Source organism: Propithecus coquereli, unplaced genomic scaffold (genome assembly GCF_000956105.1).
Source record: "Propithecus coquereli isolate 6110/MARCELLA unplaced genomic scaffold, Pcoq_1.0 Scaffold137, whole genome shotgun sequence".
Classification (NCBI taxonomy): domain Eukaryota; kingdom Metazoa; phylum Chordata; class Mammalia; order Primates; family Indriidae; genus Propithecus; species Propithecus coquereli.
The window spans coordinates 2,284,575-2,302,111 of record NW_012137969.1 but is presented as its reverse complement, the minus strand read 5'-3'; the positions used below and the strand labels follow the sequence as shown (position 1 = coordinate 2,302,111).

Sequence of the window (17,537 nt, the reverse complement as noted above, 5' to 3'; positions counted from 1 at the left end):
TATTAACCTCATCTCTGTAATTATGCCTGTCATCTGTTTTGTATTTTTTTCGTTGGCCAAAACTTCTAGAGTGGTATTCAGTAGTAATGTGAGGAGGCATTTTTGTCTTCCTTATTTTAATGGAAATGCCTCTTTTTTGTTACCGTGATATTGATTATTGGTTTTGGAGCTATTTTACTGTGTTAAAGAACTGTCTTATTATTAATAATCTTCAGTACATACCTCGTCCTTGACATTACTGACCATATAAATAACAATGTGGGTGTTAAAAATTTGACATCTAAAGGGAGAGAGAAATAACCATGTTCTTTTTCCAACAGGTCCCTGGGTGTGACACTTTGGGAGCTTTTTGATAATGCTGCTCAACCATATTCCAACCTTTCCAACTTAGATGTCCTCAATCAAGTCATTAGAGAGAGAGACACAAAGCTCCCCAAGCCCCAGCTGGAGCAGCCTTATTCTGATAGATGGTTGGTAACTTCATGTTCTCTGGGTTCTATTTTGTTATCTTCACTGTGAAGATGCTGTGAAATGTCCTGAAAACACAAAAATGTGGTGGTATTTCTTCGTTTCCTCTTTCACCACGCTGTCACCATGAACTGAAGTCCTTCGTGTGGTTGGCAGTGATTAAGGTGTAGAAACTTGTGGGGTGTTGAGTTTCCTTCGGGGTCCTTGTAAAGTCTTTTCTTATTTTAAAACAATTTATTATCGTTCCATTAATTACCTCTCCTGTGCTGCTAGGTATGAAGTTTTGCAGTTCTGTTGGCTGTCGCCAGACAAGAGACCAGCAGCGGAAGACGTGCACAGACTGCTAACTTACCTGCGCATGCAAAGCCAGCGGGACTCGGAAGTTGACTTCGAACAACAGTGGAACGCTCTTAAGCCAAATACGAACAGCAGAGATGCTTCCAGCAATGCTGCTTTCCCAATCCTTGACCATTTTACTCGGGATCGGCTGGGCCGTGAAATGGAGGAAGTCCTCACCGTGACCGAGACGAGCCAAGGACTGAGCTTTGAGTACGTCTGGGAGGCGGCGAAGCATGATCATTTCGATGAGCACAGTCGGGGCCACCCAGACGAAGCCTTGTCCTACACAAGCATCTTCTATCCAGTTGAAGTGTTTGAGAGCTCCCTTTCCGATCCTGGGCCTGGGAAACAGGATGACAGTGGCCAGGATGTCCCCCTGAGGGCCCCCGGAGTGGTTCCTGTTTTTGATGCTCACAACCTTTCTGTGGGAAGTGACTATTATATCCAATTAGAAGAAAAAAGTAGTAGCAACTTGGAGCTTGATTACCCTCCTGCGCTGCTCACGACAGAAATGGACAATCCCGAAAGGATGGGTGCGGAGCCACCCCAGGGTGCAGCGCATAGGAGCCTGGAATTAGAGGAGTCTAGTACCGACGAGGACTTCTTCCAAAGCAGTACGGACCCCAAAGATGCGAGCTTACCTGAGGACGTACATGTTCCCAGTGGCCCTGAGAGCCCTTTCAACAGTATATTTAATGATCTGGACAAATCGGAGGATTTGCCCAGCCACCAAAAAATATTTGACTTAATGGAACTAAACGGCGTTCAAGCTGACTTTAAGCCTACCACTTTAAGTTCAAGTTTGGATAACTCCAAAGAGTCTGTAATAACTGACCACTTTGAAAAGGAAAAGTCCCATAAGCTTTTTGACTGTGATCCTCTTTGTCTGTCAGAAAATCTTATGCACCAAGATAATTTTGATCCATTGAATGTTCAAGAATTGTCAGAAAACTTTTTATTTCTTCAAGAGAAAAACTTACTAAAAGGCTCATTGTCTAGCAAAGAACATGTCAGTGATCTTCAAACAGAGCTTAAGAATGCTGGTTTTACTGAAACTATATTAGAAACTTCACCTAGAAACTCTTTAGATACCGAGCTTAAGTTTGCTGAAAATAAACCAGGCTTTACTTTGTTACAGGAAAACCTCGGCGCAAAGGGCAAAGATACGGACGTTGTGCTCACAGACAGCACTCCAAGCGCCTCGTTGCTGTCCTCCCCGGAAGTGCAGGTACCTCCTACCTCACTCGAAACAGAAGAAACGTCTCACAGTGTACCTCCAGGTTCATTCTTGCACCAGGGAGAAACCAAACCCGCATGTTTAGATGTCAGTGTCTCTGAGGACTGTCTCTGCCAGGACGTCAGTGCAGACACTGGGACTGTCCCAGTTGAAATTCTCTCAACTGACGCCAAAACTCACAGCGTTGGCGACGGGTCCCAGGACTCGACTCGCCAAGGCGAAGAGACCTTGGGAGTAACCAAAAGTGAGTCAGTTGTTGATATTCTTCCTAGTAAAGTGAGTATAGGGAGTAGTCATCCTGAATTAGGACAGAACTTACAAAATAAACCGTTTTCAGAAGACCGTCATAGTAATAGTTTGCTGGAGAAAAACTTGGAAGCTGTGGAGACTTTAAATCAGCTCAATTATAAAGATGCTACAAAAGAAGCAGGCTTGGTGTCCGCCCTTTCCTCGGACTCTACCAGTCAAGACAGCCTCTTAGAAGACAGCTTGTCAACACCCTTTCCGGCCTCGGAGCAGTCGGTGGAAACCCCAGACTCCTTAGAGTCAGTGGATGTCCATGAGGCGTTACTGGATTCTTTAGACTCTCACACTCCTCAGAAACTCTTGCCCCCTGATAAGCCAGCAGACAGTGGCTACGAAACAGAGAACTTGGAGTCGCCTGAGTGGACTTTGCACCCTGCTCCCGAGGGTACCTCCAACTCAGACTTGGCCTCAGTGGGTGACGGCGGTCAAACCAGTTTGCCTCCCAACCCGGTCATTGTCATCTCAGATGCAGGCGATGGCCACAGAGGTACCGATGTGACTTCACAGACTTTTGCACCTGGCTCCCAGAGTTCATATCGAGACTCAGCATACTTCTCAGATAATGACTCTGAGCCCGACAAAAAGTCTGAGGAGGTCCCAGGAACCTCCACGTCAGCCTTGGTGTCAGTACAGGGCCCATCCCTGCCCGAGCCAGTCAGCCCAGAGCAGAATCCTGATGCCGAGGGTAGTTTCCTGGAAAGCACAGAGAGCCAGCTGGCTCAGAGTTGTCTGCCTGCTTTGCAGAATTCCAGTCACCTGGAATTAAGAGAAACGCTGGAGCCACCACAGGCTGATGTTTCCAAACAGATGCATCCTGCAGACGACGAGGCTGGCAGTCCCTTGAGTTTGCTGCATCCAGAACTTAGCAGCAGCGATGACTTTGAGACACAGGAAGATTGCCCCTGCACCCTCACTTCCACCGGAACCAATACTAATGAACTCCTCGCGTATGCAAGTTCGGCAGTGGATAAGTCCCTAAGCGGCCACTCCGACAGCCCCAAGTTGAAGGAGCCAGATATCGAGGGGAAATACCTGGGGAAGCTCGGTGTGTCGGGGATGCTCGACCTCTCTGAGGACGGGATCGACGCGGACGAGGAGGACGAAAACAGCGACGATTCTGATGAGGACCTGAGGGCCTTCAACCTGCACAGCCTCAGCTCCGAGTCAGAAGAGGAGACTGAGCACCCTGTGCCCGTGATCCTCAGCAATGAGGATGGGAGACACTTGCGCAGTTTGCTGAAGCCCTCGGCAGCCGCGGCCACCGACCAGCTACCTGATAGCTGGAAGAAAGAAAAGAAGGCGGTCACGTTTTTTGATGATGTCACAGTTTACCTGTTTGACCAGGTATCTGTTACCTCTAAATTATATATACATACACATACACAAGAATTCCAAAACGTGATTAGGAAATTGAATGTAGTCTGGTTTTTAATTGCTGTTCTGAGGCAACAGATTGTGATTACTCAAAAAAAGCGATTTGGGGTTGGTTGCAGTTCCAAGAATATGCAGAAATGTGGTTTGCACAGGAAATTCCTATTAAATTAAGGGAAGGAGACCTGGGTGCTCTCCCTGGGTCTCCTCGCAGAGTCCTACTGAAACTAGTTACCCTTTACAGACCAAATTTTTAGAATCTGACATTGGCAATAGTACCCAACACTTGGGTGCAGGCCTGGAACAGTCTCTGGCGCACAGCTCTGGAGATAGGCCGGCCAGCAGCAGCCCCTGCGGTGTGTGTCTGGAGGGTGGGACGTGCGCACAGCAGGAGAGTCTGTGGTCCTTCTGGCCTGTCCCTTGCCCCTGTCCTCTTTGCCTGCTTGGAGCAGACAGTTAGTGTACCCTGCTCAGAGGCACAGGCTTAAGCTCCTTTAACAGCTTATAATTTGGGCATTTTTTTAATGTTCTTTTTTTTTACCAGCCTTTGTAGCCTTTAATTTGCTTCTTGCATCAGCTGGATTGTGAGTAAACTCAGCTGTGGGACATAGGGATGGGGTCCCATCACATCCCAAAATGTGTGGGAGTCCTTGGTATCTCCTTCATGGCGCTTGCCCTCCCCTTTCTCTTAGTTCTTGGAACCAAGACCTTGGTCTCTCAGCCCCTGCATAGCACAGTCCCTCTCAGGCCCACAGCCCTGTGTCCTGAGCACGGTTCCACCTCCTTCCTGGCAGATCCGTGTCTCCCTTTCTGTTGCACGGTACTTTATGCTTTGTTGTTTTTCTGTGTTTTGTTCACTTTTATGTTTATGATGTTTCTCAAAAAAAATCCTTAAATTAGCCACATTTGTACTACAGCATATATTGAGGGGAGGTGGACATTTAAAAAAAGAAGGGTAGCTTCTTGGGCTCAGCTGGACCCCTGGAACCTGAATCTGTGAGAGGGCCCAGGAGGCTGCCTTCCTCTTTTCCTTCCCGTGGTGCTTCTTACACACATCTGAGCTCGAGAACCTCTGAGCTCAGGGCGCCTAGGAAGGTGTGGTGCCATTTTCTACAAAGAGTGGAAGGGAGAAGAGGTCACCTGTGTTCTGTTACCAGTGCATCCCAGTAGGTCATTCTCCACTATCTCTGTGAATTTGAATTGTAGTTACATTTCTGCACTGGTCGGGGCGATCCACAGGTGGGACAGAACTTTAAACTGTTTGGTGAGCTGCTCGGGAGTCCAGAGTCCAGCTGGAGTAGTGAGATGGACACAGCCCCAGGGGAGGCAGTGGGCAGAGGAAGCTCCTGGGGCTCCAGGAGGCTGGACTCACAAGCGCTTCTTTGTGGAGCATGTCACGTTTTGTTTGCTGGGTTTACGAGACAGGACAGAATTGCAAAAGATTAAGAGTCATGAAGGGTATGCCAGTGACAGGAGATCAAATGCGAGACACACCTAATAGATGTGAGGCTTTGACCCAGGGGTTAGTGTGATAGAGAAAGTCAGAAAGTGGCTTAAGGCCAGAGTAAAATCCTGAAAATCTGATGATCTAAAATTAGTTTTCTTATGTGTCTCATGCAGTTTGCCTTGGAGCGACAGCTACCAACCTTTCCAAGCTGATGATTGATGGTTTTCTCTTGCTCCTACTTCGTAACTTAATGAGCTTTTTGATGTAGTTTAGTTTTTAAGTAGTTTAAGTATCTTAGCTGCAGAGTTTTTACTGAGTGTTCGTGGGTTTTCGGCAGCATTGTGCCTTGGTTGTGTCACTAATTTGTTAGTTTAGCGAATAGTTAAACAACACTTACTATGTGTGAAGCAACATTCTCATGAAATCACAGCCAGGTTGGTGAACAGTCTGTTGGTGCTGACACCTTTATACACAAGTTCTTGTATTTCTTCCCCATGCAGGGGTGGTTGTCATGCATCTTTACGGAGAGGACCCTGAGGCTCAGAGAAGTTAGACCTTGCAGAGGAATAGAGGCCCAGTGAGTAGTGGTGCCAGGACTTGCGCTGAACTTTTCACCACCCAGCCCTGCAGCCTCTGGCATGGGCCTTTAAAATCTGAAGCATCTGGTTGACTTTTAGCTCTTACATTGTTTTTCTTGGATACACTGTTCTTGAGGCAAAAGTAGTTGGTAACGATGCTTACCCTCCTGAGCTTTTGAGGAATAAACATCCTTGGGCTCCCCCCAGGTATTTTTGTTGGTTTTGTTTTGTTTGTTTTTGTCACTGTCTTTGGTTTTGGTATCAGAGTAATGCTGGTCCAAGAAAATGAGTTGGGAAGTATTTCTTTCTCTTACAGTTTTTGGAAGAAAGATTTGTAGATCTTTCCAAAGAATCGTTTTGGTTTCGTGGATTTTTTTTTCTTTATTGGTTTTTTTTTCTTTTCAATTTCATTGATTTCTGCCTTATCTTTATTGTTTCCTTTCATCTGCTTGCTTTGGATTTATTTTGCTTTTCTTTTGTAGACTCTTAAAAGCTTAGGATTTGAGACCTTCTTTTCTAATATCAGCATTTTAATGCTATAAATTTCCCTCTTCCTACTCCTTTAGCTGCATCCTACACAATTTTTAATGTGTTGTATTTTCACTTTCAGTCAGCTGAAATTACTTTTTAAATTTTCCCTAAGACTTCCTCTCTCTACCTGTCTCATTCTATTTGACATGAATTTCTTGTAGGTAGAATATACTTGGATGGGGTTTTTAAAATTTATTCTGAAAATCTTTTAGTGGTATGTTTAGACCATTTACATTTAATAAATTATTATGTTTGGATTTAGGTATACCATTATATTCTGTTCGTTCTTCTGGTTCTTATTTCTTTCCTTCCTCTTTTCTTTCTTCTTTTAGGTAATTTGAACATTTTTAGTATTGCATTTTAATTTATCTATTGTGTTTTTTACTGTGTATTTTCTCTTTGTGTAGTTTTATAGTGGTTATTCTAGAGATTACAGTATACATACTTTTCACAATCTACTTAGAATCAATATTTTACCATTTCAAATGGAATGTAGAAACCTTTCTACCATATAGGCCTTTGACCCTCCCTCCCTATCTTGACACTGTCTTGTTTATTACATACACATGCACTGATAACTCATCAGACAGTGTAATATGTTTTACTTTAATCATCAAACATTTTTTTTTTAGAGACAGGGTCTTGCTCTGTTGCCCAGGCTGGAGTGCAGTGACTCAGTCATAGCTCCCTGCATCCTTGAACTCCTGGCCTCAACTGACCCGCCTACCTCAGCCTCCTGAGTATAGCTAGCACTTGCCACCATAGCGGGCTCAAACATCAAACATATTTTAAGACACTCAAGAGGAAACAAATAGTATTATATGATTGACCCTTGAACAACATGAATTTGAACTGCATGGGTCCACTTATACACAGCAGCTTTTTTTTTTTTTTTTTTTAAGCCAAATGCATATCGAAAATACAGTATTCATAAGTTAGGAAACCTGTGTATGTATGTGGAGGGCGGACTTTTTATATACTCAGGTTTTGCAGGGCTGACTTTGACTCGAGTGTGTGCAGATCTGATTATACATGGGCAGTCTTGGAATTAATCCCCCAAATATATCAAGGGATGACTGTTTACCCAGATAGTTTCTATCGTCATTCCTCAGTATCCAAAGGGAATTGGTTCCAGAACCTTCCTCAGATACCAAAATTTGAGGACGCCCAAATCCCTTATGTAAAATGGAATAGTGTCTGTATGTAACCTATCCACATCCTCCTGTATACTTTAAATCATCTCGAGATTACTTATAATACCAATACAATGTAAATGCTATATAAAGTTGTTATACTGTATTTTCTCTATTTTTAAATTATTATATTATTTTGTATTTATTTTTTCCAAATATTTTCAGTCACTGTTGGTTGAATCTGCAAATGTGGAACTCTTAAATATGGAGAGCTGACTGTACTTCTGTTGTTCTTTGTTCATTATTGATGTTGCAGATTTTTTTCTAGTATCATTTCCCTTCTAACTGAATAAGTCTGTTTAGCTTTTCTTTGTGTTCTTTTTTCTGGGTGTGGGGGGGCATGGGGCTCACTATGTTGCCCAGGCTTGAACTCCTGGGCTCGAGCAAATCTCCTGACACAGCCTCCTGAGTAGCTGGTAGCTGGGATTATAGGTGTGTGCCACTGCACCTGGCTTCTTTTCTTTTGTTCTTTTTTTTTTTTAAAAAAACAAATTCTTAGGTTTTTTTTTCACCTGATACTGTCTTTATTTCACACTTATTCCTGAAGGATACATTCTCTGAATATAGAATTCTGAGCTGACAGTTCTTTCAGCATTGTAAAAATGTATCGCTCCTTCTGGGGTTCATGGTTTCTCATGAGAAATTTGCACTCAAATCATTATTCCCCTAGAAGTACAGGTTGATTATTCCTTATTTGAAATTCTTGGGACCAAAAGTGTTTTGGATTTTGGATTTTTTCAGATTTTGGAATATTTGCATTATACTTACCCGCTGAGTATCCCAAATCTGAAAATTCAGTGTCCCAAATGCTCCAATGAGCATTTCCTTTAAGCATCATGTCGGCACTCAAAAGGTTTCAGATTCTGGAGCATTTTCGGTTTGGGATTTTCAGATTTGGGATGTTCAGTTTGTAATATGTGTTTTATCTCTGGCTGCTTGCCAGATTTTTTTCTTTGTCCTTAGCTTTGAGCAGTTTGAGTATGATGCATCTGGGCATGGATTTCTTTGTGTTTATCCCATTTCCAGTTTGCTGAGCTTCTTGAATCTGCGGTTTTACATCTTTCAGCAAATTTGAGAAGTTTTCAGCCATTATTTCTTCCAGTGCTTGTTCTGCACCACATTCTGTCTCGTGCCTCCTGGGACTCCAGTGTTAGACCTTTTGGTGTTGTCCCACAGGGCCCAAGGCTCTGTTTCTTTCTTCTCCAATTTTTTTTCTTGCTGTTGTTTAGATTGGATAATTTCTGTTGCTCTATATTCAAATTTACTAATTCCTCTGTCTTCTCCATTCTTCTATTGAGCCCATCTAGTGAGTTTCTGAATTTTAGTTATTGTATTTTTCTACTGTGAAATTTGCATTTTGTCATTCTTTTCACCCTCTATTCTTTTGCTAAGACTTTGTATATTTCCGTTAATTTTAAGAGTGCCTTTACTTGTAAGAGCATTTTTATAATAGTCTTTTTCAGGTAATTCCATCATCTGTGGCTCTTTGACATTGGCATCTGTGGATTGTCTTTTCCCCTGTGAATTAAGGTTTCCTGGTTCTTTGTATGCTAAGTAATTTTAGATTTCATAGCCTCACTTCATGTTACGTGATTCTGTCTTGTTTAAATTCTACAGAGATGTTATTTTTGTCTTAGCAGGCTTGACCAGGTGGGTTCAGGCCACAAGGTCCAACCAGCCTTCTGTGGGTTGTGGTTTCAGTGTCAGTTCCCCTTTGACAGCCTTCGTTGTGCTAATTCAAACCCACGCACATGTGTCCCCTCCACTGGCCAGGCTGGAGCTTGGTGGTGGTCTCCCTTGTAGTTCACTTTTCAAGGCACTGGTGTGTTTTTGGGGTCAAATCTACCATGCCTGGCTCAGGGGTAAGCCCCGGGAGTTCCTCACCAGCTCCTCCCTCTCTGCAAGGTCCCTGGTACTTCCGATTCTTTGGGCCTTCCCTTTTTGGTGTTCTGCAGCCAAGCGGTGGGACGGTTGGCTGTGGAGGGCAAAGAAAGCAGCAGGGGTGCCCCTCACTCTTGAGATCATAGTCCTCTTGGGGAGAGGGGGCTTTGCTCCCTCAGGATTGCAGGCACCTGTCGCCTGGGATTGCTTGGGGCTGGGAGAGACCTGAGAGAGGAAAACAAAATAACCTGGAGGTTCATCCTCTTCCTGAGCGTCAGAAGGCCCCCTCTCTGCTCCTAGAACCAGAACCAGAGGCTTCTCCTGGAGCTCCCTGTCCACAACCAGCGCCCTCTTTGAATTTGGGGCTTGGTTGAGTCCAGGCCCGTGGATGTGTGAGGGAAAAGTGGCAAACTCAGTGCTGGTTTGGTGGTGCTTTGAATTCCGGCATTCTTCTCCGGTCTGCCTGCTGCTGTTTACTTCTCCGAGGCCTGAGAGAGCAGCTTCCTGCATGCCCAGGTGTCAGAGCTGCAGGCAGAGGGGGAGACAGGGCTCCGTGTCTGTTCTACCCCACCCAGGCCCGGAGCCAGCCTTGTCCTAAGATGCACACTTCACAGGTAGCAGTCAGACGCACCTGCCGGCCTCGGGTGCGGTTACACTGGCCGGTTCCCTTGAGCAGGCCTTTGCTGATAGTGTCTGTTTGGCTTTTCAGGAGACCCCAACCAAAGAGCTGGGGCCCTGCGGAGGAGAGGCGCGTGGCCCTGAGCTGAGCAGCCCAGCACCGTCCTCAGGCCCACCCTACCTGAGCAGGTGCATAAATTCCGAAAGCTCCACGGATGAAGAAGGTATTTCACTTCACTAATTAGTTTTAAAATAAACTGAAAAATGGAGCTTTGAATAATGTAAACAGTTTTTGAGGATAATGTCGCCTGTTGCTTTAAATGATGCCTTCCCGACACTGAGAGCAGCTCTGCCATCTGTCAGCTGAACACACCTGTGCCTTCGCGCTCCCTCTCTTCTTTATCGCGCAGTGATAAAGGGAGGGTTTTCTCTTTTTTTATTTCTAGGTGGAGGCTTTGAATGGGACGATGACTTCTCCCCAGACCCTTTTATGTCAAAGACAACAAGTAACCTTCTCTGCTCCAAGCCTTCTCTGCAAACGTCAAAATACTTCTCGCCGCCACCGCCAGCCCGGGGCGCAGAGCAGAGCTGGCCCCACGTGGCGCCCTACTCCAGGTTCTCCATCTCCCCCGCCAACATCGCCAGCTTCTCTCTCACGCACCTGACTGACTCGGACATTGAGCAAGGAGGTGAGAGGCGCGTATGTGCTGGCCTGGGGGGTTGGGTGGGGGGGACATGCCCTGAACTCCTGGAGCTGATGTGTCCATGGTGTTTACTTGAGTAGATAACAGGTTAGTTTGTGTCAAACAGCCACAATCCTGACAATATGCTCCGGGGGCCACGTCCCCCGCCCTGCCCTCGGTCACTCTCCAGGCTCGTTACTGCTTAGCCCTGCAGGCAGGAGCAAGCGGGTGGCACCACAGCTCTGGGTCACTAGGATGTCCCCAGGTTGGAAGTCTCCCTCTTCCCTGTGTCCCCCTGTTCTCCCTTTTGCTGCTAATCTTCCTTCCCCAACCTCCCCACCTCCTTCCCAGAGGGAAGCTGCTCTTCGAGGCACATGCTCCTGTGAGCACGTGACCTATGAGTTTGGAATTGAGCCCAAGTGCGTCTGGCTCTGCCCCTGGGAATGTTGATTTTGCCATTAAGTGTTGGTCTTTGCGCGATAGCAGAGGGCCGAGGGGAGTGACTGGGCGGGGCCCATTTGAAGTGGTGCTGTCTCTACATACGGACCCTCGCTTCCCCATAACTAGATTGAAAGATAAATGTTAATAGGTACATTTTTTAATTTGAAGTTTACAGATCAAATAATAAATATGAAATATAAAGAGCTTTTATTTGTGTTTGCACTGTGTTTCGCGTGTGCTGATTAGATAATACTGGTTCCCTCACGCTCTGTCTGAGGGCAGACGTGTGGATCAGGGCAGGTTTGCCCTGTGCTGAGTGTTGGCATCCAGCTGCCATGGGAGCCAAGCAGATGTGTCCGCGGGAGAGTCGGGCAGGTGCAGCCGCTAGAAGGGGAGCCAGGGCAGCCCGGGCAGGTGCTGGGACCCAAGCACTAGCTTCAGTTCCACTTCCTGCAGTGCACCTCTGAGACCGTGCAAACTCTTAGTCTGTGATGATCGTTTTTAAAAACCCAGCTTTGTCGTGTTGCTTCCTCTCCCCTGAACAGGAAGCAGTGAAGACGGAGAAAAAGACTAGGCGGCTGCCGACGCGCTCTCAGGTCGGAGGCTGCTCTCCAGAGCTGCAGTCCCGTGTCCTCGGCCCAAGCAGTGCCGTCCCCTCCACATTTGCTGCGGCGAGATTGGGAGAGCGGGAGAGCGCACCAGGAGAAGGCAAACGCCCTGCGCTGCGTCCGAGGCGGGGCCCTGGGGGAGCCCCAGTGGGGAGCGTGGCCGTGGCCGTGTCCCAGCAGCTGGTGTCCCTCAGCTCCGCGCACCCGCGGCTGCTCTCACACTTGAAGTGCTCACATGGTGGTCGTTCTGGGGAAGCGCCCACACCACCTCCGTGCGCGGCACCGGTGTGTCTGTGCTCCAGGTGGGTGTTCTCTGCGTCTACACCTGTACACCCGGTCCCCGCACGGGCGCGGCAGAGGACGCACTGGGGAAATGGTCACGAGTGAGCCATATTTATTACTTTTAAAGAAATCACTAATTGCTTTCTGTAATTGCACTGTGGATAAATGTTAAGAGTCTCCAATGTTGTACAGAATCTTAAATTATTCAAGGAAAATAAGGCAGGTCAAGCTGGTGCTACCCACTAGTTTGATTTTTTTTCTGTTCTATAGTTTGCTCTGCATGGTACCTGTAAAGCTTAAATATTTTGAGTGTTATGCTGTCCTTGGAATTGTTGGAGTTGTACATATGGTACTCTTTCATGAATGATAATGATTCTGAATGTTAGTGTTTTATGTTCTTATAGGAAATATTTTCAATGAGTCCAGAAATACCACTCTGTTGTGTTGATGGAAGCAAACACATTTTTGTCTCTTGTCTACAAGGTGGTTTCTCTGCAGCAAATGAGGCTTCTCTCTGAGGAGCTGAAGGGTCTTGCAGCCTCTCCGTGCAATTCTCCCACCCCAGCTCCCAACTTTTAAAAACCCTTTTGGTAAAAATGGACTGGCGGTGTACCCCAGAACTCGGTGCCCTGGCCCTCGCCCTCCTGCCTGTGTCTAGGAGGCTGACTGCTGTGTAGCTTCAGTGTTCTCGTGAGTCTGTCCTTCCAGAAGCCAGGACTCGGAGGAAGATGCATCTCCACAGAGGGCTCTGGTTGTTGAGGATGGTTTAATTGTTTGTACACTTCAGGTGTTGTTGATTTGAGCTTTTTAAAAAAATCTCCACAGCTGAATTTTCCCCTTGGAGCCACTCCAAGTCACGTCCAGGTGTGGCCAGTCTCTTTGTAGCCTCGGAGATACACTACAGCCTGCACCTGTGGGGGCAAGGGCAGCGCCTCAGCAGCTGACACGTCCAACTGGTTGGGACCTTGAGTGGCCCTGTGTGGCCCCAGGGCTTATCTGGACGGACCCTTCCCTTCTGCATTAGGCACCAAGTTCTCTTGCTTTGAAAGGGACCGATGTTTCCAGTGCAGCTTCATGGTGTTGGCAGGAACCGGTGTTCACAGCGCAAGGCCGACATCATCCAGCCCTCGGTGAGCTCTGCCCTGACATGAGGAAGCCTCCGGTGGCCGGTGCAGCATACTGTGCTGAGGGAGTCACCATTGGTACCAGCTGGGTCCACAGGCCCGTGGCCCCCTCACACTGGCCCTTCACCCCAGATATTTTCCGGTGCTGATGTGCTTTCCAGACCTGGTGTAACCCCGGGCCGGCTCTCCAGGCCCAGGCGGGGGCTGCCCAGTGTAAATCGGAGGAACTCGGGTTCTAGTGCAAAATGCAGATGTGGACATGGCCAGAGTTTATATAGCAAATTACAACCTTTAGTACCAGTTCTGGTTCGCTCCACTAGTTTTTTATACTAAGCAATAATTTTCCAAAGCAAGAAAATGTAGAATGAAGAGAGTCCCCTGACCCCCAGCCTGGTGTGAACACAGTGTGCTCTCCTGGGCTGTGCAGACAGCACTGGTTCTTGTGACGTGCGTATGTTTTTTTAAAAAATTAACAGGGCATTAGAAGATGATTTTGCCAAAATTGTCATAACTCACAGTTTCTTGCTATGGAGACTTCCTGAGTTTTCTGAATTTTTACATCTAACTGCCACTCTTGGTTGACAGAGAAATGAGAGGTGACTGTACTCATTTTTCCAAATTATAGACTTACGGAGTTCAGATTTAATGAGTAAAAATCAAGAAGATCCATAGGATATATAGTCTTCATACACAGTCAGCCTAGGATAAATTTATTGATATTTTGGGATTGTACATTTTTCACTATGATTAAGGAGATTTTAACAACATAATTCCCAATTTTATTTTAAGTCTATATCACTCTCACAATTGCCAAAACATTTTATACATTGAGTCTGGGGGGTGGGTAGAGTAGTGGTGTTGCATGGAAGGGAAGATTTATATTTATAATAAATATGTGAGTAAACATGTTTTTTTGAAATCTCAAGCAATACACAGGAAATTTAAGTAGATTGAAATTTTCAGCCCATTTTTAAAATGTCAGCATGTACTTTGTTCGATTCAGTTTTGATTTTTTTTTTTTTAACAAATAAGTTGGTTAACAGTAGTGGGTTTTCAAAATGTACTTGTTCTAATCAGTTGTGCAATGAAATAAACGGGTGGCATTCTCTAGATCAGCAGTCCCCAGCCTTTTTGGCACCAGGGACTGGTTTCATGGAAGACAGTTTTTCCACAGACTGGAGTGGGGGGCGGTGGGAGGCAGCGCTCAGGCGGTGATGGGGGTGTGGCTGTACATGCAGATGAAGCTCGTGAGCCGCTCACCTCCTGCTCTGTGGCCTCCCACCCCATTCCTAAGTTGCACGGAGGACAATTTTTCCTCGGACCGGGGTTGTGGGGAGTTGGGGTGGGCAGTGGAGCTCTGCAGCCTGGTCCCCATGCGGAGGTTGGGAACCGCAGCTCTAGATGACGTGGGGCAAGGTTAGAATACCTGGTTCACAGTGATATCTCCTGGCCTCCTTTGAGTGCAGTCCAGAATCTATCAGATTTTAATTGGTCTTACTTTGGTGGAGTTTGTATATTTTAAGTACTATAATAAAAATAATCTTTCATTTCCTTCCTAGCAGATGCTATTTTGTGTAATTCAATGACCCTGTCATAAGCCAGAAAGGGCAGTGTAGAAAAAGCGTCCCCCAGATCCCTCTGAGACTTGGACTGTGTCTGGGTAACAAACTGTTCATCTTAAGGGTGAAAGAGCCTCAACTAAACTGAATTGAAAACACAGCATTCATTCTATTTTTAAATGTACAGGCTCGATTGTTTCTATAGAAATGGGTTTATCTCAGAAAAGTCTTTGTATGTCTTGCTGCCATAAAATGCCTTCCAAAACCTCTTCCTTTAATTCATATTTCCCATAGGGTATTTGTAGCGGTAATGACCTATTGCATGTCTGTCCTGAGGGCCCCGGGGGAAGGGAGGCAGCTCCTAGCCCGTATCTGAAAATTTAGAAGGGAACCACGTGTTATACTCCAAAAGGTTGGGCTTCAGTTATGGGGGCTTCAAAACATTAGCCTTATGAGAAGTAGCCTTAAAGTAAGAATGGGTGTACACAAATTTTTCGGATTTAAGTCTCAAAAACAATATTCCTAAGTAGTAATGGGGTTGGCTCAAGCCTTGGCTATTAACAGAGAAAATTCTCTTTAGTATATAAATAAATTCTTAAAGATGTGTTGACAGTATTGAATTACCGACAACCTGTTGAGATCAATTCGAGTGGCTCAAACTTGTGCTGTTTGAGTGTTCAGGTTCACGAGGGTGGATTTGGACCTTGCTGATGGGACCTGGTGTAAGTGTCCATTGTTCGCTTCCAGCTGCAGAGGAGGACTGATGGGGCCGTCACACCTACCGGGTCTCCCGTTGTACTTTAACACAGTCAAGAGAGGTTCACGGCAATATAACAGTTAATGAACTTTCAGTTTAAATTGTGTACATTTTTAAATTGTAAGATTTTTACTGTATATTGATGCATAGTGTGATTCAATAAATTGCTTGTAATTTAAAAACTATTTAATATTCAAAATAAATATAGTTATATATTTATAAACTCTGTTGCTGCGTTTATTCCATGTTTTTCCGACCTTGCAAGAGTGGGGTGTCTGGCACGGCCATGCATGTGCCTGTGGCCCTGGGTCCTCTGGAGATTGTGTGCCCTTTTCCATGACGGACCTAAATTCCCCACGCTCCTGCCAACACGAAGATTTGCATAATCCCTGGAAAACTATAAACTTTTATGTGGTGTTGGTGCTACCTTGAAACAAATCTGTAATCCGAAGCCTTTGCACTCAATGAACAATTTCAGAAGCATTTTCATTTATGTGGTCTGCGTTTGGCCCAGACCCAGCGAGCTCTAGGCCAGAGGCTACCTCCCTAATCTCAGCTCCAAACCAGCCTCTCAAAGCCTGGGTGGCCCTGCCCTCGCTCCTGGTCCCTCCCTCCAGGACCCAGCTGCCAAGAGTGTGGGAACAGCCTCCTACCAAAACCACGGCTAAGGGGGCAGTTCCAAGACCGGTGTGACCCTCAGGGAGTGGATGGAGACCTCTGAGTCCCCATTCAGAGATGCCTGAGATAGAGCAGAGACCCGGCTTCCAGCTGGTCCTGCTGGTTGGGAGTGTGTCCAGGCCTGCCAGCCGCACCAAGACTGGCCCAAAGACTCCCTGTCACCACATTGCTACAGTCCCGAGTGACTCCTTAGCAAAGTGCTGCTTTTAGCCCCTTTTAACTTGTAACAGGCGTGGAGACCGAGGCACGGGGGTCCAGTAAAGCGGCGGGCAGCTGAGCTGGTTTGGAGCCCAAGCTGTCTGCCTCCAGCGGAGATCTGCCCAAAGCACCCGCAGCCTCGGAGTCCGCGTCCCCAGTCCCTAAGCAGTCTGGGCTGTTGCTCTGCAAGGCTGTGGCCGCTGCTCATTTAAGATCCCAGTATTGCAGGATGGCTTTTCTCCTGTGACTGGCTTGGTGTTCTGACCTTAACCCTAAGGCCAGGTGCGACGGCCACGTGCAGTCGTGGGGTTTCCCCTCCGCCAGGGCGGGCTCCCAGGGAGGGCTCAGCCTCCTCATCCGCGAAATGGGCCCGGGCTCCGCCATGCCACGCACCGGGCGCCCTGGGTTCCAGCCGACCCCAGCCGGCTGCCGGGGGGATGTGGGGGCGGGGAAGGCTGTGGAGGGAGGGGAGGGCGTGGAGGGCGGGGCAGGGGCTGCAGGTTGGAGGAGGCTGTGGGGGGACGGTGAGGCGGGGCGGGGAAGGCGAGGGGGGCGAGGCTACGGGGCGGAGCGGGAGGGGCGGGACCCGGCTGCGCGGCCACCGAGTCACCGGGTCCCGAAAGTGCCGCGCTTGGCTGGGCCGCCCGCCCGCCAGCAGGTGCCACCGCCCGCGGGCCCGCCCCCGACACCCCGACCCCGGCCCCGCCCCGGCCCCGCCCAGCGGGTCCATTTACAGGCGTCTGCGGCCCCGCCCGGGGCGGCTAAAGCTACGTGTCCTTGTCCCCCGTGGGCAGCCTCGGCGCGTGCGGCCCGGATCCTCAGGTAAGCCGGGAGCTGTGAGTCCGGGTGGGGCTGCGGGACGGGCTCAGAGGCAGGACCGGGTGGGGGCTGGGGAGACGGGTGGCGGGGCTCAGGACCGGGAGCCCCTGCCGGGGCCGTCCGCGCGGTGGGACTGCGGGCCGCCGCAGGGGCCACTGTCGACCTCTGACCTCCGACAGCTGCCCCATGTCCACAGCGGTCCTGCCCCGATGTTGCCCCTGCGCGTGTCACGTCCAGAGCAGGACAGGAGGGAGGTGGCTGGAGGCCATGCCTGTCCGTGGGGCAAAGAGGAGGCAGTGCAGCCTCGGGCGAGGGGCCGCCCTAAGCTAGAGTCGGGGCACATCTCTGGTTGGTCTGAGCAAATTGTCAAAGGTCACCTGAGCTCAGGAGGCACTCAGGGGACAGAGAGGGGCGTGGGC

At 47.8% G+C, this 17,537-nt stretch overlaps 1 protein-coding gene across 1 annotated transcript in view; it reads left to right on the top strand.

Moving 5' to 3' along the window:
* LMTK2 (lemur tyrosine kinase 2) overlaps positions 1–14,112 on the top strand; it is a 96,397-nt gene extending 82,285 nt beyond the window's left edge. The window contains exons 10-14 of the mRNA XM_012638897.1: positions 321–470; positions 742–3,694; positions 10,061–10,193; positions 10,416–10,658; positions 11,639–14,112. Of these exons, the coding sequence (XP_012494351.1) occupies positions 321–470; positions 742–3,694; positions 10,061–10,193; positions 10,416–10,658; positions 11,639–11,667 (3,508 nt within the window). The 3' untranslated portion in view covers positions 11,668–14,112. The remainder of the gene's footprint in view (positions 1–320; positions 471–741; positions 3,695–10,060; positions 10,194–10,415; positions 10,659–11,638) is intronic.
* The last annotated feature ends 3,425 nt before the right edge of the window (positions 14,113–17,537 follow it).